The sequence below is a fragment of the Hypanus sabinus genome, chromosome 27 (genome assembly GCF_030144855.1).
Source record: "Hypanus sabinus isolate sHypSab1 chromosome 27, sHypSab1.hap1, whole genome shotgun sequence".
Classification (NCBI taxonomy): Eukaryota; Metazoa; Chordata; class Chondrichthyes; order Myliobatiformes; family Dasyatidae; genus Hypanus; species Hypanus sabinus.
Genome location: NC_082732.1, coordinates 29,023,109 through 29,047,551, shown reverse-complemented (window position 1 = coordinate 29,047,551; position 24,443 = coordinate 29,023,109). Strand labels below are relative to the sequence as shown.

Sequence of the window (24,443 nt, the reverse complement as noted above, 5' to 3'; positions counted from 1 at the left end):
GAGAACAAGCTGAAAAAACGGAGGCAATGAAAGCTGCGTTCGCACGCGCCCGACTGATCCGGCCCGCATGAAGCTGCATTTTGCCCAATCCGGCCCGTGACCTAAAATGAGTTTGACACCCCTGTTCTACAGGGACTTTAGCAAGGGCTTCGACAAGGTCCCGCGTGGGAGGCTGGTCAAGAAGGTTCAGTCGTGCGGAATTCAGAATGGAGCTGTAGAATACATTAGGCATTGGCTTCACGGAAGAAGGTAAAGAGTGTTAGTAGATGGTTGCCTGGAGGCTTGTTACAAATAGTGTGACTCAGGGATGGATGCTGGGTCTGTGGTTGTTTGTCATCCACCTCAAAGATCTGGATGATAAAGTAGTAAACTGAATGACAGCAAGATTAGGGACAGACAGCAAGGAAGGCCATCAAAGTTTGCTGTGGGCTCTGGACCAGCTGGAAAAATGGACTGAAAAATGGCAGATGGGATTTAATGCAGACATGTGTGAGGTGTTGTACTTTGGGAGGACAACCCAGGGTAGGGTATACGTGGCCAGCCACAAGGCACTGAGGAGCGCAGTAGATCGGGGGGGGGATCGGGGAATTCAGTTTAATAATTCATTGGAAGTGGCTTCATAGGCGGATAGGGTTGTAAAGAAAGCTTTTGGCACACTGGCCTTCATTAATCAAAGTATTGAGTATAGGAGTTAGGATGTAATGTTGAAATTGTATAAGACATTGGCGAGGCCTAATTTGGAGTATTGGGTGCCATTTTGGTCACCTCCCTACAAGAAAGGTGTAGATAAGTTTTAAAGTGTACAGAAAAGTTTTTATAAGAATGTTGCCAGGACCCGAGTTATGAGGAAAGGTTGAACAGATCAGGACTTTATCAAATCTCCCCTCATTCCACGACACTTTAGGGAATAGAGGTATACAAAATTATAAGGGGCCTATTTCGGGTAGATGGAACTCGTCAGCCTGGGAAGGCAGTTCATCTATGAGGGGGAAAATTCTGATTTCAAACCTTCTCTGCCTTGCGGCCATACCCACTCATGGGAAAGGCTTCGGGAATAAACCCTGAAGACAAATCCGGAGCTGGAGTCCCTAAGGCAGTCCGACATTGCCTTTAACCCTTCTCTGGCAACTCCAGCGACGACACTGGTGCCAAGCTGCATTGGCCCTTGTCCTTCCCTTTGGCAGAATTAGTGTCATGGAGAGGGGAGACTTGCAGCATGGGCAACTGCCGGTCTCCCATATAACCCTGCCGAGGTCTGTTCCCTGGAAACCTTCCAGGCACAGATCCCTGGTCTCGCGAGACTAATGGATGCCACCACTCAAGGGGCAGATATAAGGTAAATGCAAGTAGGCTTTTTCCAGTGAGTTTGGCTGAGACTACAGCTACAGGTCATGGGTTAAGGGTGAAAGGTGAACCGTTTAAGTGGAACATGAGGGGGAACTTCTTCACTCAGGAGGGTGCCGAGATTGTGGAGCGAGCTGCCACCACAAGTGGTGGATTTGGGCTCAATTTAAACATTCAAAAGAAATTTGGAAGTGTATCCTGAAAGGGAGGGTTACGGGGAGCTACGGCCTGGGTCTAGGTAGATTTCATATTTTGGCATGGACTAGATGGGCTGAAGGGCCTGTTTACGCGCTGTAGTGTTCAGTGACCGAGAGGGGAAACCGGAGCACCATGAGGAAACCCATGCAGCCACGAGGAGAACATACAAACTCCTTTAGAGTCAGTGCTAGGAATCGAACCCTGATCACTACAAAACATTGCGCTACCGTGTCGACCCTGGGTTAGGTCACAGGCATAAGCCGCATAAACTTTTGGACAAGGGAGAGGTCTGTGATTGGGCTCTTTGAAGGACGATAACCTAAACAGCAGATGCTGGAGAACAAGGCTTCAAGAGCTCTGCATTGGGTGTGGTGGCATCTCCCTGGGGTATTGCATGGACTGGAGAGAGGGGACCTCCCCTTGACTCATACCCAGATTCAGGAGAGGACTGAAGTCGTGGGAATGGAGGGGGGGGGGGTTGATAAATTGGAAGTCTGCTGTTGTAATTGGGAAGGCAGCTTCCCCCCCACCACCGAGCTACAGGTTGAAGTTGGGCGTCTGGAACCAGTAAGTGTGCAAGTGCCCCTCAGCCCACCCGAAGGCGCCCTGCAAACGCTTATCAGTGGGCCTACCTTGTCTTGCGCCTCCCGCCGCAGACTCTCTTCAAGCCGCTTCTCAATCTCCTCCTGGACAACCTTAGCGTACTGGGAATCCATCTCCTCACTGCAGACAGAAATCGTGGTGAGATCAGGAAAGAGACCCGCCAACCCAGAACAGTCCCGGGTGCTTCACAGCCTGTGAAAAACTGTCAGCTCGCAAACACTCCCCCCTCTGGAGCCAGGACAACAGCAGTCTTGACACCATCTCCCTTGGCGCCAGTGGGACCAATTGCCCAGCCCGCAGAGGAGATACCTGGGGCTTGGAGGTTCGTGTGACAGTGACACTAGCCAACCCATCTCGGGCGGCGTGTCATTGGATTAGATTCCAGACCGGGCAGAAGTTGGAATTAGGAGTTTGAGCACAACATCTCCATGTTGGGGGGGGGGTAGTGGGTGCTCAAACTCAGACTGATGACAGAAGGGGCTTTATCGTGAGTTCACCAGTTGGTAAAACACCAAACTAGGGACCAGATGCCAGTGGGAGCACAAGGGCTGTAACACACCATCATTGTTATGTGAATTGCTACCATGCGCAGGTCACTGTTGGGAACAAAGCCCGGTCACTAGGTGGCTTATCAAGTTGGGGGGGGGGGGGGGGGAGAGACTTTGGTCCAAATATGGAGGTCATTAAACTAAATATTTAATTTCCCATCTTAGAAACTGATTACTGTTTGACACAGCTTCATCTTACCATCTGATGCCCTGCCTGCCAACAGTTGGCAACTCCCCACCCCTCCACACCCAAGCTTACATCTGCTGCTGGTGCTCCCGGCTGTAGTGCCTGGCCTCCAGCTCCTCCTCGTTCTGCAGCTTCTTGGCCACGCAGACATCCTGCCGCACCAGCTTGTTCTTCTCAATGTTCGAGGCGTAGTGCTGCTCAACTGGGGGCACCAACACAGGGACACTGCTCTTACTGTTTGCTTTGGGAGATGCTCGTCAGCGATACACATTTCAAATGGGATAAGCGAGAACAGGAACAGAACCCAGGAGTGTTCCAGACCTTCCCCACCCCCCAACCACAGCCCCCGCACAAACACTCACTCAGCTGTGGCCTCCACTTTGCGCACATCCCCCTCAAACCCCCGATTCGGATACAATAGGGTCTTTTAAGAGGCTCTTACATAGGGACATGAAGCTTAGGAAAATAGAAAGCTATACAGTAGGGAAATTCTAGGCAGTTTCTGGAGTAGGTCACACGGTCGCCACAACATTGTGGGCTCCACGTTCTCATCACGTTGAGGCAGCCTCCACCTGCTTTCTAGAGATACATTTCCCCAACCTCAGTTCCAGAAGCCTTCACTTCAGACTCTTCCCCCTCTCTCCACATAACCATGGGACACTGGGACCTATTCATTGCCCGTCCCAACCCAAGCACAGAGTCAGGGGTCTCCGCCTTCTTGTGCTCTGTGACGGAGACACTAACCCCTCCTGATCTACATGCCAGCTTCCTTCCTTGCCTTCAGCACTTCCACCGCATTCTCTCGCTGAAAGACAGTCAGTGCTGCTGAGTGCTCACACTGACAGGACGGAGGAGCAGGAGCCTTGGTCAATTGTACTCGCCCTGGTCTCAGTCCGTCTGATCCCCGTGCAACTTAAAGCCCCTCCAAACACCCTCTGGACCAGAGGAGGAGAATCCCTGACTGGTGGTTGGGCTGAGGTTGGTAGGAGGTAGGCTCAAGTTGCAGGAGTCCAGTGGTCATCACTAGTCAAGCCCCATCGTTGCAGTCTGGTTTTGTGTAAACCAGAAACCCTTTAAAAGGAGTTGCTGCAGAGCCAACGGTCAAGCATCCTCTGTGCGTGACGGAGGCAGGCAGACCGTGCCTGGTGCTTCTACTTACTCTCCTGTTCCTGAAGGTTATGTGCCAATGCTCCATCCTCCAACACTGCAAAGCCACGGCACACTGCAACAGAAAGGAGAGGAAAGTTACGGGTCACTCCCGTCACTGGTGAACATCCCACCAAGTCAGCGCCCGTCAAGGCTCCAGCCACACTCCTCACCAACTCCTCTCTCAAGACCTCCTTCCCACCCTGCGCCAGCACACGGTCTGTGCTTCACACACAACACATCACCCTCTTCAAGTCAAGTCGCTTTTATTGTCATTTCACCCATAACTGCTGGTACAGTACACAGTAAAAACGAAACAACGTTCCTCCAGGACCATGGTGCTACATGAAACAACACAAAACTACATTAGACTTCAGACTTACACGGGACTACATAAAGTGCACAAAACAGTGCAAGACAGTACAATAATTAATAAACAAGACAATAGGCACAGTAAAGGGGAATTTACAATATAATAAATTATGTAAATGTAAACAATGTTTTAGCAGGAATTGAGAAAGAAATGAGCAAAATTGCAAAGGGAAGTGTGTGTGAGTGAGTGAATGAAAAAAAAAATTTTTTGAAGGGACACCTGCCTCGAGAACAGACTTGCAAGCGGTTAACAATGACCAAAAGCAGTTGTATAGAAGTCCCCACCAAAACAGAAAGCTGCCATGGCCTCTCATGGGAACCATCTTCAAAGTTGAACTGAAGGGCCACGTTGGTCAGTCAGGGAATCAAATGTTTGGTCAAAGTACTGAGAAACACCTTGAAAAGAGAGGATCGAGGGGAATTCCCGAGTCTAGTGCAGGTGCTGAGGGCAGAGCCAGAAACTACTGTACTTTCCCCAGTGGTGGCTGTTAAACAGTTAACCACATCACATTCCTGAACTGCTGGATCACAGCCTGTGGCATGAAAGGAATGGGCTAAGAAAATAGTTCAACTGAGTGCAGCTCAGTGTTACTGATTCTGAAGGTTCTGGGTTCAACTCCCATCCTAGGGCTTCCAGGGTGACACTCCATTGATGTAACGTTAAGCCAAGGCTTGTTTGCCCCCTCCGGTGGGTACAAAGGTCCTTCCCAGCTTACAAACACCTGATCCATCCGCAGCCCGCACGTGCAGATGAACGTTTGAGAGGCTGGACAGATGGATTCGCCGGGTTGCCGTGGGGATTTTCTGCCACGTGGGAACTCGGCTCGTGGCCGCATTTCTGACTTGTGAATTTATTCCAGTCACCGGGAGGTACAGGTTCACTTTATCTATCCCGTGCCAACCTTGTGCATGTCAATAAATTCAGCCTAGCTTGTACAGTCCATTGGAATGAACACTGCTGTAACCTGAGGAGGGCCCCGTGGGTCCAAAGTGAACTGGACAGTTCTTTCTGCCACCCTGGCCATAATTACTCCTCGACCAACATCACCAAAGGCAGGGTATCTGTTCAGCTGATTGTGGGAGCTTGCTATGCACGAATTGACAGCTGCGTGACAAAGTACTTCAATGGCTGCGAGGTCCTTCAAGGCCTCCGCTTGGCAGAGAGTGGTGAGAAAGAAATGCAACCTTGTACAAAAATGATGGGATTTCCTGGTGACAGCCCCCTTTGAGAAATTCAACATCCGTGGAATAGAAGAAATGAGAACTCAAAGGGGCCAGCACAACACATGGGCTGAATGGCCTGTGTCTGTGCTGTAACATTTAGTGACTCTTGAAGCACTTTAGCGAGGGATGAAAGATAGTTACCACTCTGTCAATGAAAGGCAGAAAATGTATGTAAAAGATGCCATGAGATACCTCACGGGCCACACAAGGCTGGTTTTGGACGAATCTCCACATCTGAGTCAGACTCAGAGATACCTTATGACACATTCCGGAATCCACCTTCCTGGGCTGCAAACAGAAACTGTCCCAAGGGTGCCCTCACAGAGTTCCCTGCGGTCTGTGGGCACTGAGTTCTCACTAGCAGAGGTGAAGTGATGGGAGTTTACTTCAATGTAGCAGCACTTTCCTCAGACCAGGCACAGAATGAGGCAGCGGGATGGGGTTAAAGTAAATTAACAGATGGAAAACACTGCCGTCTTTTCCCTCCCCTCCCCCCATCCCGTGAGGCCTCTTAACCCCCGACACCTCCATCCATTGGGATCAACGTACACCGACGTGAATGGGCGTTCTTCACTCAGGTGCCTGCTCAAGCAGTGGGTGACCACAGGACAAATTCGCCATTCCAGTATCTCAGCCGGTCCCTGTCCTGGTCAGTAATGACGAGTGGGAACCCTGGTTGTCCGACTGTATTGACCTCCCTACAATTAGCCAGCAGTGGACTAGCACTGACCAACAGCACAGGGGCAAAACTCCCTACAGGCTAAGCAGAGCAGTTTGCACCTGGGGGTGTGGGGGCACAGAAAGAGGGGAGCTTGCTATTTCCCCAAACTTCAAGAACACCTTGACCACTAACAAAGGAGCTGGTTGTGGACTACAGGAGGAATGGAGACAGGCATCAATGGATCTGGGGTTGAGGCGGTGAAAAGCTTTAAGTTCCTTGGCATAAACATCACCGAGGATCTCGTATGGTCTGTGCATACTGGCTGTGTGGTGAAAAACGCACAACAGCACATCTTTCACCTCAGACAGTTGGAGAGGTTTGGTATGGGCCCCCAAATCCTAAGGACTTTCTACAGGGGCACAATTGAGAGCTTCCTGACTGGCTGCATCACTACCTGGTATGGGAACTGTACTTCCCTCAATCCGCAGGACTCTGCAGAGAGTGGTGCGGACAGCCCAGCGCATCTGTAGATGTGAACTTCCCACGATTCAGGACATTTACAAAGACAGGTGTGTAAAAAGGGCCCAAAGGATCATTGGGGACCCGAGTCACCCCAACCACCATCCAGGAAGTACTACCATAGCATTAAAAACCAGACCAGCAGGCTCCAGGACAGCTTCTTCCACCAGGCCATCAGACTGATTAACTCACACCGATATAACTGTATTTCTATGTTATATTAACTATCTGTTGTACGTACTATTTATTATAAATTGCACATTTAGATGGAGACATAACGTAAAGATTTTTACTCATGTATGTGAAGAATGTAAGTAATAAAGTCAATTCAAGTGAAATGTGGAATTAATGCAAAAAAATCAAATGCAAGTACATTAGGATACAAAACCACACTGTAATGTGTAAACCGGTAAGGGGCATTCTTGAGAGTAGGATTCATTTGGATCTTGGCCAGTTCAGTGGAAGCCAGCTGTGGTGCACCCCAGACTCTATTGCAACAGTGGGACGGGGGACTGTGTGCAGCTTTAAGTTATCGAAGAGCAGATCCAGGGACACTGGAAAGTGCAGCAAAATCAAAAGAAACTGTTCATGGGGACTGGCGGCATGTGTAGGTGAATGATTGGGAGCACAGCAGGGAGCTGGGAAGAGGCAAGTCAGGGGGCTGAAAAGGGATCCCAGGGAGTGTGATGCACAAGCAGGTGGAGTCGGATGAGGCTTGGGTAGGGTGAGGTGGGGAGAAAACAAAACTGGGTAATGGGTCTATAGGGGGGGGATTATGAGGATCTCAGGGGGTCTGGAAGAGAAAGAAGCAGAGTTGAGAGGTGGGGGAGTTGGAAACTTCAGTGTTTGTACTTTCGGGGTGTAAACAGTCCAGGAGGGATTCAGGGCGTCACCACGCTTTGGGAGTGCAGAAGGCCACAAGGAGATTGATCGCAGTTCCTCTCAACCCCAATCCCGCCCACTGATCTCACGGACAAATGACAGAGAACCAAAGTTGGCTTTGGCCCTGGCAACCCACATTAAGAGCAGGAGCTGCCCCTGGAGTCTGTTCAGTCGCTCACTCATCTCACACCAGTCCCCATATTCTCCCTCCAACATCCAGGATATCTGCTCATCTCCATTCTCAGCCTCAAGCCCTCTGTGGTAGTGAAGACAAACGATTCAACCACTATCAGAATGAAGACATTCCCCTTTGCATTACTCCAAAATGGCCTACCCCTCACTTTGAGATACGTGTCAGACCTCTTAGCCAGGAGAATATCCATCTATGCTTCATTGTACCTTTTAGTTAAGTCATTCCTCGTTCTTCTAAACTTGAGGCCTAGTTACAATCTTCCAGCATATGACGTACCACATATCCCAGGAACTAGTCTGATGAAGCTTCACTGCACTCCCTCCCCCCTCTCTCTCTCTCTGGCAAGCACACATCCTTTTTGTTTACACAAGGATCCGGAACCTGGGACCCTTTCTGCACCCCTCTTACTGGGCACAGCAATCCAAAAGGGAGCCAGTGTTGTTTAATAGCTCTGCTAAAGAAAGGGCTCCTTTCAACATCCAGATGTTCACAGCTGTAGAGCACCCTTTGTTGTGGTTGTGATGCAATTAAATCAGCCCCAAGAGCTGGCTGGGTCACTCGGAGGCTTGAAACAATGTCTAGCCCACAGCCCATTACCCGAGCTGGCACTGTTAGAAATATCAAACCAAAATCTCTCTCAGTTGGATGTCAGAAATCTCAGGGAGCGATGCAAAACAAAACAGAAAATTCTAACTCTGTGTCGGTCCACAGCCTCCTCTTACACCACAATGAGGTCACCCTCAGGGTGGAGGAAAAACACCTCATATTCCTTCCAGGTAGCCTCCAACCCAATGGCATGAACATCGATTTCTCCTTCTGGTTTAAAAAAAAGTCCATCCTCACTCTCCTCTTCCATTCCCCACTCTTGCCTCTTAGCTCTTCTCATCTGCCTATCACCTCCTTCCCTTTCTCCTATGGTCCACTCTCCTCTCCTGTCAGATTCCTTCCACTCCAGCCCACTACCTTTCCCACCCACCTAGCTGCACCCATCACCTTCCCCTCACCCCACCCCCTTCCTCCCTAGTCCTGAAGAAGGGTCTCGGCGTGAAACATTGACCATTTCCCAGATGCTGCCTGACCTGCTGGGTGTCTTCATCATTTTGCATGTGTTGCAGCAAGATCCACCTGGTGTCCAGGCCGATATTTAATTCCCTATGCAGCAAACAAACAGGTGACCTCACAGCTGACCTTATTGCTGTTTGTAGGAGGTGTGTCTGCATCTTCTGTACTTCAGCTGCAAAGAGCCAAAGTTGTAAAAAATGGAAGTCTTTTCTTCGTTCTGTTTTTGGGCTGCAATCCCAGGTTTGTTCTTCACTGGGGACTGAGCCAACAAAGCACTGGGTCAATTCACCTCACTCTGGACAGCAACTTAAACACAGTCCAGGCACAGGGTCATAGCATAGTGGTTAGCACAACGCTTTGCAGTAAAACTCTGCTCGTAAGCAACACACACAAAATGCTGGTGGAACGCAGCAGGCCAAGCAGCATCTACAGGGAGAAGCACTGTTGACGTTTTGGGCCAAGACCCTTCGTCAGGACTAACTGAAAGAAAAGGCAGTAAGAGATTTGAAAGTAGGAGGGGTAGGGGGAAATGTGAAATGATAGGAGAAGACTGAAGGGGATGGGATGAAGCCAAGAGCTGGAAAGGTGATTGGCAAAAGGGATACAGAGCTGGAGAAGGGAAAGGATCATGGGACAGGAGGCCTAGGGAGAAAAAACGGGGGACGGGAGCACCAGAGGGAGATGGAGAACAGGCAAAGAGTGATGGGCAGAGAGAAAGAGAGAAAGAAAGAAAAGTGGGGGGAATAAATAAATCAGGGATGGGGCAAGAAGGGGAGGAGGGGCATTAACGGAAGTTAGAGAAGTCAATGTTCATGCCATCAGGTTGGAGGCTACCCAGACGGAATATAAGGTGTTGTTCCTCCAACCTGAGTGTGGCTTCATCTTGGCAGTAGAGGAGGCCATGGGTAGACATATCAGAATGGGAATGGGACGTGGAATTAAAATGTGTGGCCGCTGGGAGATTCTGCTTTCTCTGGCTGACCGAGTGTCACTTCACCTGGAAGGACTGTCTGGGGCCCTGAATGGTGCTGAGGGAGGAAGTGTAAGGACAGGTGTAGCACTTGTTCCGCTTACAAGGATAAGTGCCAAGAGAGAGATCGGTGGGAAGGGATGGGGGGAGCGAATGGATAAGGGAGTCGTGTAGGGAATGATCCCTGCGGAAAGGGGGGGGGGGGGGGAGGGAAAGATATGCTTGGTTGTGGGATCCCGTTGGAGGTGGAGGAAGTTACGGAGAATTATATGTTGGACCTGGAGGCTGGTGGGGTGGTAGGTAAGGACAAGGGGAACCCTATCCCGAGTGGGGTGGCCGGCGGATGGGGTGAGGGCAGATGTGCGGGAAATGTGAGAGATGCGTTTGAGAGCAGAGTTGACAGTGGAGGAAGGGAAGCCCCTTTGTTTAAAAAGAGGAAGACATCTCCTTCACCCTGGAATAAAAAGCCTCATCCTGAGAGCAGAGATGGAGGAATTGTGAGTAGGAGATAGTATTTTTGCAAGAGACAGGGTGAGAAGAGGAATAGTCCAGGGAACTGTGAGAGTCAGTAGGCTTATAGTAGATATCAGTAGATAAACCATCTCCAGAGCTGGAGACAGAAAGATCAAGAAAGGGGAGGGAGGTTTCGGAAATGGACCAGGTAAATTTGAGGGCAGGGTGAAAGTTGGAGGCAAAGTTAATGAAGTCAACAAGCTCAGCAAGCGTGCAGGAGGCAGCGCCAATGCAGTCGTTGATGTACCGAAGGAAGAGGGGGATGGATACCGGTATAGGCTTGGAACATAGACTGTACCACAAAGCCAACAAAAAGGCAGGCATAGCCGGGACCCATGCGGGTGCCCATGGCTACACCTTTGGTTTGGAGGAAGTGGGAGGAGCCAAAGGAGAAATTATTGAGAGTAAGAACTAATTCCGCTAAACAGAGGAGAGTGGTGGTAGAGGGGAATTGGTTAAGTCTGGAATCCAAAAAGAAGCGAAGAGCTTTGAGACCGTCCGGGTGGGGGATGGAGGTATATAGGGACTGGACATCCATGGTGAAAATAAGGCGGTGGGGGCCAGGGAACTTAAAATCATTGAAAAAATTCAAAGTGTGAGAAGTGTCACGAACATAGGTGGGAAGGGATTGAACAAAGGGGTATAAAGCAGTGTCGAGGTATGCAGAAATGAGTTTGGTGGGGCAGGAGCAAGTTGAGACAATGGGTCTACCTGGACAGGCAGGTTTGTGGATCTTGGGTAGGAGGTAGAAATGGGAAGTGCGGGGTGTGGGAACTATGAGGTTGGTGGCAGTGGATGGGAAATCCCCAGAGCTGATAAGGTTGGTGATGGTGTGGGAGACAGTGAGCTGGTGCTCCTTAACAGGGTCATGATTGAGGGGTAGATAAGAGGTATCAGCGAGTTGTCGCTGTGCCTCAGCAAGGTAAAGGAGTTTGCATGTTCTCCCAGTGACCGTGTGGTTTTCCTCCAGGTGCTCCCACTGTCCGGAGACGTACTGGCCACTGTAAATTATCCCGTGATTAGGCTAGGATTAAATCAGGGCCAGAAGGGCTTATTCCTTGCTGTCTCTCAAGAAAAATATTGAAGTTTTTTTTAAAACGTTCAGGATGCGGACTGACGGACTCTTGTCAAGCAGGACTGTGCAAGTTCAACAAACCAGAGTGGGCAGACTGAATAATTACCCAGCACACACAGTACGTTTTTTTTTTGCATTTAGAGAGACAGCGCAATTACAGGCCCTTCCAGAGCCACCCAATTACACCCACGCGACCTGCTAACCCGTACATCTTTGGGATGCGTGAAGAACAGGGAACACTCAGAGGACATGCACATTGAAGCAGGCGGCAGGTACAAGTTCTTTGCAGATAGTGGTGAGATTGAACCTCGATCACTGGCTCTGCAGTGGCATTCCTCTGACCTCTGACGCCTACGCTACTCTGCCACCCTGATCTGTGATCTAATAAAATGGTAGAACAGGCTCAAAGGGCTGAAGGGATTCCTGTTCCTGTAACACTCCTCGCTCCCTGCCCCACCAACAACAGCAGTTGTTGACAGCTTGCCAGCAGTTGCTAAAGAGTAAACCCAGACGCGTATTTGCATTCTGCCGTGGCGACTGTGGATAAAGGAGACGGTTACAAGGTGCACCAGGCCAGAGATCTTCCACCTCACAAGACGACTTGTGCTGTTCACATGTGTGGGACTGCACTCGTAACCCCGGCCTGTCACAGGCCAGGAGGCAGCTCGGGGGTGGGGGGGGGGGGGAAACTGCGTCAACAGCACAGTTTCCACGGAGACACAAGCTTTGGAATCCTGGCTCTTGTCAGGAGGAAAATGATGCTCATCGGTCCCGAGCATTTCTCATATACAACCACCAGCCTTGGAGTCCCCTTGTTTGCCTCACATTGGGGGAAGGTAGCACTGAGACTGGGGGCGGACAGAAGGAGACCCACCCTGATATTCCAGACATCCTTCCCTCGACACACTGCAGCCAGTCACTGAGAAATACGGGAGACAACCGCAGCTTAAAGAGGATTTTCTCCAGAAATGGCAGAGTGCTGTAATTGCAGCTTGTAAGTACAGATTGCCTGAACTGCCACATCGGAAAAGACGAGTGAAGAACAGAAGCATGTGCAGCCACACAGAGACAGATGGACACATTTAAGGGCTGGTGACCCCTGCCAAGGGAAATGTGTTGGTGGAAAGTTTGGAAGAGAACAGGCTTCAGAGGTCTGAGGTGGGGGTGGGGGGGTGGAAAAACACAGGGAGGCAGAGGCTGAGGTCAGATTTGGCTCCAGTTTGAAAGGGAGAGGTGGGAAGAAAGGTGCTTTATTAGAAAGAGCACCAGTCTGTGTTCCTGTGCACACACCCTCATTCCAGGTCTCCCGGCCAGCCCAAAGTTAACCAGCTCTGCACCAGAGCACTGGAACGTCAGGGAGGAGGTGAAATCCATCAGGACACTTACACTTTTATCCGGTGTTTGGCGAACACCCTCGTGCATGACTTGTCCTCCCCTCTCACCTGGACAGGTCTGGCCACCTCTACTGCACAGCTCTCTCAGGAAATCATGCTCCTTCTTTCACCCCTCACGCTCACACACCCAAACCACTCCTCCACACAGCCCATCCCATGAGCTACATGGTCCCAAGGAGACACTTCGTCTGCCTTCCAGATTGTCGCATTGCGACTTGGAACCTCTATCTGATGAACCATCAGGTGTCCGTGGACCAGTCACCGACAAGTCTGAATTCAGTCTCCGCTGGGCACAGGAACTAATGTAAACACTTACAGCCCATGTAGATCTCCGAAGAGCCAGCATTTTCTACGCAGCGAAGAAGAAGAACAGGACATACAACTCACAACTTTTTCCCTGACTGAATGGGGAATAATAGCCACTGAGCATGGTGAAACAACGGCTGTCCCGAGGCCAGAAGAGAAGACTGGCAGTGGCTAGATTGTCGGAGGTAACACCGTCCAGCCCTTTTCCCTGACGGTGGCTGGGTGCTGGACTAAATGAGGTTCCGGCAGTATTGGTGCTGTGGCTTGGGACACCGAGATTCAAACCGTTCAGCAGACTCGGGAAGCAGAGCGTTGCTCTGGTGGTTTGTGGTTTTCCTTCTGGTCTCATCATCTGGAGAGGACAGGGCCAGTTCACACCAGGACAAGTTCAGAATCAGAATACAGCTCTCAACAATTGGAGTCTCTTTCATTTCAATAAAATGTCTCCATTAGTAAGAGGGAAAAAACAAAGTCCTGATCTGCTCCGGCTCAATGTGACTCCGTTCTCACATCAACAGACTCTTAAGTGCCCTCTGAAGTGACCTTGCGAATGACTCAGTCGTGTCAAACCGCCACCAGGTCCAAGGGAAGTGCGACGAACACTGGCTTTTCCAACTACACTCACCGGCCACCAACAAATAAACTGACAGCATAGTTCATGGGAAGGAGGACTGGGTCACTGTGTGTGGTGCACCTTCAGCCTCCAAGCATCTGACCTGATATTGAGAATTTTCCAGACTGAGCCCCGCACTGTTGGTGAGGATGTCTACCCACCCCCCCCGAACTCAAACAACACGAGAAGGGAAAACAAGCAGAGTGAAGTTTGACGCAGATTTACAGAGGGAAACCTCCAGTCACCACATGCACCCTCATCCTTTAATATGGAGATTGTAAATTACTTACAGACCTAATGGAGCCCTTTTGGAAAGTTCCATAATCCCAAGTTCATCAGTCAAACCTGTACTTGAGAAACTCCCTCTGCTATTTGTTCCTCAAAACAAAAAAACTTTGACAATTTTTTCCTAGTGTGAACATGTCGCCTCTGCAGAGTTTCCCACTTCCTTCTTCCAACATGTTAGTTGTCCCAGATGTTACTTTGCTTTATGCTCGATTGGCACAATTTGTACAATCTTTCTGTGTAAGTGACTTCGCAGAATGATTACAGTGTGGAAAGAGGCATTGCAGCCCACTGCTTCCATACTGGCTCTACGCAAGAGCAATGAAGCCAGCCTCCATCTGTCTCCCTCCACGCACAATCCCCCCACCCCCACACCACATAGCCCTGCACTTCATTTTCTTTCAGAAACTTACACAGCTCCCTTCTGAAAAGTACTATTTCATCTGTCTCCATTACTACCCCTAACCACTCACTGTGTATCAAATGCCCATCCATATTCTGTGAATGCACATTGGAACATCTGAGGAGGTTTTCCCTCAAGATTAAGCTTCAGAATTTTCCCTGTCACAGATGCCGATACATTTCAAACATCAACAGCTGAAATCAAGGACTGGGTATACAATCACACATCACAGCAGGTTAATTCGTTCTTGAATAAAACTTGCAGGTGAGACCAAATGAAGTTCAGTTTTTAGGACATAGAAATTTACAGCACATTAAAGGCCCTTCGGACCACAATGTTGTGCCAACCATGTAACCTACTCTAAAAACTGCCAGAATTTCCCTAGCACATAGCCCTCTATTTTTCTAAGCTCCATGTACCTGTCTAAGAGGCTCTTAAAGACCCTATTGTATCCACTTCCACCACCACCGCCGCTAGCGGTGCATTCCACACACCCATTACTGTGTGAAAAATCTTACTCCTGCCATCCCCGCGGTACCCGTTTCCATGCACCTTAAAACCCCTCGTGTTAGCCATTTCAGCCCTGGGAAAAACCCTCTGGCTCTCCACATGATCAATGTCCCTTATCATCTTGTATATCTCTATTAGGTCAGCTCTCATCCTCCATCAGTCCAAGAAGGCCAAGTTCACTCAACCTATTCTCATAAAGTACGCCCTCCAATCTAGGCAGCATCTTTGTAAATTTCCTCTGTGCCCTCTCTATATTATCCACATCCTTCCTGTAGTGAGATTACCAGAACTGAACACAGTGGGGTCTGACCAAGGTTTTATATAGCTGTAACATTACCTCACGGCTCTTGAACTCAATCCCACAGTCAATAATACCAACACACCATAAGCTTTCTTAACACTGTCAACCTGCGTAGCAGCTTTGAGTGTCCTATCGACATGGACCCCAAGATCTCTCAGATCCTCCACACTGCCAAGAGTCTTACCATTTATATTACATTCTGTCTTCAAATTTGATCTACCGAAATGAACCACTTCACACTTACCTGGGTTGAACTCCATCTGCCACTTCTCAGCCCAGTTCTGCATCCTATCGATGTCACTCTATAACCTTTGACAACCCTCCAGACTATCCACAACTCCTGCAACTTCTGTGTCATCAACAAACTTACTAACACACCTTTCCACTTCTTCAACACGGTAATTTATTTTTAAAATATCATAAAGAGGAGGGGTCTCAGAACACATCCCTGTGAAACACCATCAGTCACCGACCTCCATGCAGAATACGAACCATCAATAACCACCCTTTGCCTTTTGTGGGCAAGCCAATTCTGGATCCACAAAGCAAGGTCTCCTTGGATCCTTTGCCTCCTTACTTTCTGAAGGAGCCTTGCATGGGGAACCTCATCGAATGCCTTGCTGAAATCCATATATACTACATCCACTGCTCTACCCTCATCAATGTGTTTTGTTACATCCTCAAATAATTCAATCAGGCTTGTAAGGCACGACCTGCCCTTGACAAAGCCATGCTGACTATTCCTAATCAGATTGTGTCTATCCAAACGCTCATAAATCCTGCCTCTCAGGATCTTCTCCAACAACTTGCCCATCACTGAAGTTAGACTCACTGGTCTATAATTTCCTGGATTATCTCTACTCCCTTTCTTGAAAAGGGGAACAACATTTGCCACCCTCCAATCCTCCGGTACTTCTCCCGTCCCTATTGATGACACAAAAATGCTCAGCAATCTCCTCCCTCGCTTCCCACAGTTGCCTGGGGTATATCTCATCTGGTCCTGGTGACTTATCTAACTTAATGCTTTTCAAAAGCTCCAGCACATCCTCTTTCTTATTGTCTATATACTCAAGCATTTCAGCCTACTGTAAGTCATCCCCACAATTGACAAGGTCTTTGTCCCTGGTGAACACTGAAACAAAGTATTCATTAAGTACCTCCGCTAACTCCTCCGACTCCATGCACACATTTCCACTATCACACCTGATTGGTCCTATTCTCACATGGCTCGTCCCCTTCACATACTTGTAGAATGCCTTAGGGGTTTTTCCCTAATCTTGCTCACCAAGGCCTTCTCATGGCCCCTTCTGGCTCTCCTAATTCCATTCTTAAGCTCCTTCCTAGCAACTTTGTAATTTTCTAACAGTACCTAGTTTCTTGAACCTTTCGTAGGCTTTTCTTTTCTTCTTAACTAGATTTTCTATATACTTTGTACACCATGGTTCTTTAACTCTATCATCCTTTCCCTGCCTCAATGCAACACACCTATGCAGAACTCCATGCAAATGTTCCCTGAACATTTGCCACATTTCTGCCATGCATTTCCCCGAGAACATCTGTTCCCAAGTTCCTGCCTAATGGCATCATATTTCCCCCTACCCCAATTAAATGTTTTCCCAAATTGCCTGTTCCTATCCCTCTCCAGCGCTATGATGAAGGAGAGAGACTTGTGGTCACTACCTCCAAAATGCTCACCCACTGAGAGATCTGGCGCCTGACCACACTGACTCAATAGACAATCCCTCCATGACTTCCTCCTTTTCTGCAGCTGTGACACTATCCCCAATTAGCAATGCCACACCCCCACTTCTTTTGCCTCCCTCTCTGTTCTATTTGAAACATCCAAGACCTGGCACACTCAGCAGCCATTCCTGCTCCTGAGCCATCCAAGTCTCTGTAATGGCCACAACGTCACAGTTCCACGTATTGATTCACGCTCCAAATTCATCTGCCTTGTTCATGACGCTCCTTGCATTTTTGATACAATTCTGGACAATCTTCTTCTAAGGGAATATGGACACACAAAGAAAATTTCAAGGAACAGTAACCAGGACTGACTGCATCGGAACTTATGCGGCATGTTTAAGTATTAAGATCCAAAGGCACTCTGCAAAGGTGAAAATATGAACGAATGGTTGGAGAAGACATAAAGGTGATGACTGAAGGTCACATCGACCGAGTAGAGTTTCAGAACTTCACTAGGGGCTGGGGGATGAGCATCCACCCAGAGAGCAACTGTAGCGTGTCACCTCAGAGGAAGAGACAGCACACAAAAGGGAGTTTGTTAGCTTTGACCCTGAAAATCAACATTAAATTGCAGATATGATTAAGGATCATTACTCGTCTTCACAGTGAAATTAATTCTGAAAATATATGAAACGTTATTTATTCTAGAGAACACAAAGTACAGACTTAAAGTATTTATGAAACAGGAAAAAGTACCTCCCTTTGAATAACAAATTTGTATTCAGAATTCCAAATTGATTAAATTCTAATCTGAGCTACTGGAAGCCAGAGTCACCCCATGGGACAGAAACTCCAGGTCAATGCAGACTTTGAGTGAAAGTCTGTTGTCAGATGTTGAATTTAAGTTGCAGAGCGAAACGTGTTTCTTGCGTCGACAGCCAGCAGTCTGAGGATGTGCTGGAAGTAGTCCTTTAGCACCTCCATGCTTCTGGTACCAACAAGGCATGCCCACAACTTACTAACCCCAAGTGTCTTTGGAATGTGGGAGGAAAGCACACGGCTGTGGGGAGAACTTACGAACTCCTTACGGACAGCAGCAGGAATTGAACCCGGATCGCTGGTGCAGAGAAGCATGACGCTAACCATGAAGGTGCCATGTCTACACCACGTGCTGCCCTTAGTTATGATCATCCCCAACTTTTAAGAATTCCACATGCCTCCACTTCCATCACAACCTCTGGAAATCACTTGCTGAACCTTTTATCCCATCTCTCTTTAAAGGTGCTCAATAAAGCCTTCTCACTAATTAAGCCTTCGAGTCACCTGTCTCAATATGTCCTTGGGTGATTGGGCATCAAACGTTTGTGGTTGGGAACACTCCTGCTTCTATGCATCCTACCATTGACGATGGATGAAAGTCTGGAACAAAAGTGTCCCTGAGTCGGCAATCTGACTCAGAGACCATAGGAGGATGTTTGACAGTGCTGAGAAATGCCACGTCGTACAGTCTTTTTCCAAGGCTGATGATGGAGTTCACAGCCTGGATAGCCCATGAGGTTTTCTTTAACTTGATCTACAAATCTTTGTAGATGAAACAATTGGTCTGAGATCAGAAGCATCCACCTCAGTATAAAGCCCCTCACTCCAGCAAGCATAGAAAATACACACACACAAACATGCACGTACGTGTGTGTGGGATACAGCGATAATGTAAAAATATCCCACAATTTTCCACTAGACTTATGAAGTCAAAGACTTCTTTTTATTATTGCTCAAGACTTAAAACATGCCAACTCAATTTAAAACAAAATGAAAATGAGACTTTCTATGGTCTGTTCCATCAAGGGAGTAACAGACAGACAGGGCCCCAACCCTCTCACCCTTTGAAGGGGATGCTCTGGGAACAGATCCCTTAAAAGTCAGGGAGAGTGCAACAGCTCATTCACATGTTAATGCCTCACAGATGGGGTCGGGGACAGAGGTACAAACAGAGGGGCTTGTTGAGGGAGTGCTGGAACTCAAGACACTACAAAGATCTTAACATCAACAAAAAGAGAATTCTGTTCAAAACCCAGCTTGGAAACACTTCAGCAAAACAGAAACTCGCGTGAAATCCTCATGGAAAATCATTTCGTAAGTACATATATTTCAGCTTCCAGACTTCTGCTACCATCTATGAGGACGTGTCAAACGCTCACCATGAAAAGAAATTCATGAGAATTTCTATTCTAATTTAGGAACTCGCACAGAATAATCCCACGGGCCTCTGAAGGGTGTAGTGGGAGGTGAGAGAAAGGGGTGGGGGAGTGAGAAACCATACAGCAGGTTAAACTAAATAGTTTCCCCAATAGGTCAGACACAAACGCTCTGCCAACTCCTTACTATCCACTAGCCAGTCCTCAACTAAAGGTCATGTTCAAACAGAGCGAGCAGAACGTACGTAGTGGGTGGTACGGTAACGTAGTGCTCAGTACCATGCTTAACAGTGCCAGCGATCGGCAGTGTTTGTTTTTCCTTTCCATGCCTGTGGCGCATCAGGTGGCGACCTTGCTGTTTCCTTAACATTTTTGTCTGTGTTTTTTTTTTAAAAAAACGAGGCCGAATTGCTAGCTCGACACTCAATCCAGCACGGATGGAAGGCGTGTGAGGAGCTGGCCAAATTTGAACCCAGGACCACTCGCCTCAAAGTCTGGCATGGATGCCACTACACTGTCGGCTAAGCGACTGGAACATCGGGGTTCAATTCCTGCCACTGTACGTGAGGATTTTCTTTTACATTCTCCCTGTGACCGTGTAGGTTTCCAGTGGATGCCCTGCTTTCGTCCTTCATTCCAAAACTGTTTGGGTTATCAACTTGTGAGTGTGCTACACTGGGGCTGGGTCGCTCGCTGCCTTCATATGTAGACCAAGTTGGTCGCTGACGTAAATGGAACATGTGACGAATGAAACTAATCTTAATCGTGCTAGGGAAGCTCGTAAGGATCAGTCACCTCACCGGTTTGGTCAGCGGTCACTACGAAGATCTCAGTAGTGCAGGAGTCACATAGATGAGAACCAACAACAATCCTGCCCAGTAGAGTACGATGGTAACCCAGTTAACCTCGACAACCTGGCAGCATCGTGGTCAAGTTTACGGGCAACAGTTTGCAATCCAGTTTTTATTTGGATAGAAACAACTTGCTGCATCCGAGTGAAACCTGGGCTCACAGTGGTTCACTGACAAGTTTGGCACTTAGCCACACAGCAGCAGAACCTCAGCTTCGCACTGGGATTGCTGACGTTGCAGTGAATGGTTTGGTGCTGTGTCCACCCCTATCCAGGACTGCGTTAATCCTGCCAGGCTTTCATTCCGTTCAGCGCCCAACGACCACCGTACAGAAGAGGCGTTCACAACATACATTGGCTCCCCTGGTCAAAGGAGATGGAAAGGCACCATCCCAGCTGCCGGTCAACACTCCCGGTTGGTCAGCTTTTTGTGAGAAATTCCAAATTGTAACAGGATGAATTGACAAAATAAATGTCTCCTGGAGCCAACACAGCGAGAGGGGCGGATGGGGATTGGCACAGAATGAGGAGACAGGAGCGAAGATTGGCATTAGCTGAGGCACATTGGGCCAAGTAATCTCTTCGGAAGCGCAAAAATCTAAACCACATCAAACATTCTTTCCTCACAGAACGAAACCTAGAATAGGTGGAAAGGCTCTCCAAGGAGGCCCTGTTACTTGGTTGGATAACATACCCAAGACCAGTCAACCAGCTGGAGTTCAAGAACCTTTGATACACTTTTGTTAATCGAGGCTGATAACACCATCTTTGACACTTTCCTCCAAGCTCCAGAGTTTCACAAGCCTGTGTGTGAAGGAGCATTTCCCAACATCTTCCTCGAGTGATCCATTAGGTACAGGAAAGGGGGAGGGTGACTGGGGACACTGTAAGAGAGGATCAGAAATCCCTTTCCCTCATCGCCACTAGGGCTGAGCTAAGAACGGCCGCCCTCCTGATTCAGAAACAGCCAAGCTGAAGGATGTTCACAAATGCTGTCAGAAGACCCCCACCACACCCCCGTAACATTACTGAAAAGATTTCAGGAATGTTCCACTCACTCCAAAGACTGGAAATAAAGACTGTGGGTTGTTAAACGTTACTGGATGAAACTCCTGCCATTTGCCAACAGTTTACTAATGTTCACATCTGCTCCCTGCCATGAACTAAACAGCTCCTGTTCTGTAAACAGGACACACAAGGGTGGCATTGCAGAAAACTCACAACCTGTTTATTCTGGACACTGCACTCCAACTTAAAACAAATAAGTGTAATATTTTACTGGCCCTGCCAACCAGCTTTCTCCTCAGCAGTCAGGAATGAAACATCCAGAATCAACAGGGCAGCTGCTCTGAACCTAGGTGGTTGTTTCATTAGTCTGAACTCGAGGGGGGATCTTTCACACTGACCCATCAAATATCAAGGCAACGAAAGGCAGAGTTTAGAAAGAGAGTGAAGTTCTCTCCGCATTATTACAATAAATGGTGCCAGAGCAGGGGGAGCACAGGTCCAGGAACAGAAAAAAAAACAAAAACTGAAAGGTTAGAAACAGAATAAAGCAAATCTGTGGGTGAGTCTAGAACCAGAGAGCACAGTTTAGGAACACAGATAAACTGTTATTTCTTTAGCCAGAGGGTGGTAAATCTGTGGAATTTACTGCCATAGGTGGCTGAGGAAGCCAAGTCAATGCGCGTATTTAAAGTGGAGGTTGATAGGCTCATGATTAGTTATCAAAAGTTACAGGAGGACAGCAGGAGGGTAGGTGAGAGGGATAATAAATCAGCCACGATTGAATGGTGGAGCAGATTCGATTGGCTGAGTGGCCTAACTCTGCTTGTATGTCTTACGGTCTGAAATGGTTTTCAATCTGCATTGTGTACAGTTTTCCATAAATCTAGAATGACAATGTCTTACAGTCTTTACAATCCCATCAAATACTCTATGGGCAGAAGCATCACAATACCTTTAAATTCCATCAATGTCCTGTCAAGCAGTAAAGGACACAATGGGTTAGGTACAGAATAAAGTTCCCCCTAGGCTGGTCTGTCAATGTTTCTCAATTGATGTACATCTATTTTCTGCTTTCCTTGACTGAATACATGCCAGAACAACAGCTGATACCAAATCCACACAATGTGCTGGAGGTGCCCAGCAGGTCAGGCAGCATCTATGCTAAGTTCTTCCAGCACACTGTGTGTACTACTCTCGATTTCCAGCATCTGCAGTACCTCTTGCGTCTATAATGCCAAACCCAATCCTACATCCAATATTATTCACAACAGTCATCCCTCTATCCTTTTGTGAGATCATGAGCCATTACGTCAGTAAAGTTGCACTCAATTTACTTCAGAGGGAAAAAATGATTTCCAGTATTTTGTTGTTGCAGTATGTTACTTACATTAACTGATCCCGAAAAGCTCAGTGATTGTCCAGCCATTTCACAATGCAAGTCCTCAGTCCTTCCCTCCCGAGTACTTATCTCAATACTTTTCCGATACTAAGCTCTTAAATTCTTTTTCTTCAAACTAAGACTTAATTCACATCTGACCAAACTTTTCATCACCAGTACACAACACCTTGCTTTGACTCCGTATAAATCGTTGGATGATTTATTATCTTTGGGCGACTAATGCACTTGGAATGTTTTATTGCACGAAAGGTCCTTGCAAAATGAGTGGAAGATTAACGTGCATTATAAATAAATACACATACACAGACACGCAAACTTGAAAACAGAAAAGCTTCACTCCCACCCCCATCCTGCACTGGGTGCCAGGGCACCGCAGCAGCTTAACAATCACAGTGACACTAACACAGCTCAGGACACTGGAGTTCTGTAAGGATTCTCCCCGTGACCACATGGGTCTCCTCCGGGTGCTCCGGTTTCCTCTCACAGTCCAAAGACGTACCACTTAGAAGGTTTAATAAATAGTTTCTTGATTAGGCTAGATTTAAATCGGTGGGTTCCTGGCGGGCTATGCCAGACTGTATCTCTAAAAAAATAATTTTTTGAAATCTCTTGCTCACCTTCTCGCACCCGAGGTAAATTGGATTTATCTATTACGATTTCACTCATTGTGGTCTTGGGATTCAACAGGATCGGGTAGGAACATCCAAACAATCAAACATCTAGAAAACAAGAACAAAAATATTTTATGGGTGGAAACTTATAGGACTCCTAGTCTACCGGTGGAACTTAAAATTCCAAGGTTTCAAAGGCACATGAGTCGAGATTAAGCGGAGAAGCAGAGGCCAGGCAACACCCCAGGAGGGTGGGCTGAGGCAAATTGCATCCTATTGCAACTTTATGGATGGTGGAAGAATGGAAAGAGCAATCACACCCACAGGAGTGGCAAAAAGGGTCTGTACTGGAGAAGGTAGCACAAGCCTCCATTTCAACACAGCAACAGCAAAGTGCAGGAGCTTTAGTCTCCAGGTCCAACAGCCTCTAGGCACAGGAGGAGAACTGGGCCTATGGGGCGGCAAATAGAGAGCCATCTGTCCTTGTGGAGGCGCATTCCGGGGAAGCACACCGGCAGAGGCAGGGAGGTAAGGTGGGTGTCCGAAACCTGCCAGTGGCCCAGAGGATGAGGATGGTCAGGAACCTCAGTGTGAGCATCTGGCATGGTACTGTCTCCAGTGATCCGGTGACAGCCACCGCAGCAATTTTTATTCACATGGCCACCATTTGCAAGGATTCCAGTAAAATCCTCTTTTCCTCATTTCACACTTAAATTTATTTACCTCATTCCAAGTGTCTATCTTCCATTCTTTTTAACCCATCGCTTGTTTCCCTTTCGTCACCCTACCCCCTTTATCTAGTAAGGCAACAGCTCTGCACCCCCCCCCCCCACACAAACACAGACGACACTCGGCCAGCTAAACATTTCCAGCACCTGTGGCAACCTGCAACCCAAACGGACACAAAAGGAACTCCGTCCCAGTAATTCTCGGTGGGGTAGGGTATGGCGGTATGGAGCGGACTTTATTGGCCGTCCCTTGAGGACAGCGACAAACTTCACGACAATACTGCAGTGAGATTAAATCTGATTCTGAAGTCGCCGGGGAGCCGCCGCCTCGCACGGCTGCGGGCTGGCGTTGGGTGGAGCTTTACTCCCGGTCACTGAACGAAGGCTTCGACTTCAGACCGGTGTCGTCTGGGACTCGGAGCTCCCTCTGCACACGACCTTCCGGAGGGATGAGGGGAGGGGAGGGGAGGGGGTGGTAGTACACTTATCACTACCGCCTCCAGAACACAGAAAGTACATCTGCATTTCCCCTATAAAAAAATCCAAACTCACACCTAAACAAAGTCCCCCCGCAAATTCACCCAACAATTCAGCCCTCCCATCCCCGCCCGTCAGAAACCACCGGTCCCCGGAGAGCGGGGGACAGCAGGGTGGGGT

At 48.3% G+C, this 24,443-nt stretch overlaps 1 protein-coding gene across 4 annotated transcripts in view; it reads right to left on the bottom strand.

The window, feature by feature from the left end:
• The window catches only part of ccdc187 (coiled-coil domain containing 187), a 62,957-nt gene that overhangs the window by 38,127 nt on the left and 387 nt on the right, over positions 1-24,443 (bottom strand). For 3 of the 4 annotated variants that reach the window (XM_059952109.1, XM_059952108.1, XM_059952107.1), the window contains exons 2-5: positions 23,065-23,166; positions 4,040-4,102; positions 2,953-3,082; positions 2,175-2,265 (exon numbers count right to left, since the gene is read on the bottom strand). In XM_059952109.1, coding sequence (XP_059808092.1) covers positions 2,175-2,265; positions 2,953-3,082; positions 4,040-4,102; positions 23,065-23,113 — 333 coding nt within the window. In that variant the 5' untranslated portion in view covers positions 23,114-23,166. Of the gene's footprint in view, positions 1-2,174; positions 2,266-2,952; positions 3,083-4,039; positions 4,103-23,064; positions 23,167-23,933; positions 24,191-24,443 lie in introns of those variants that run through there. The other variant, XM_059952110.1, reaches the window with a different exon arrangement.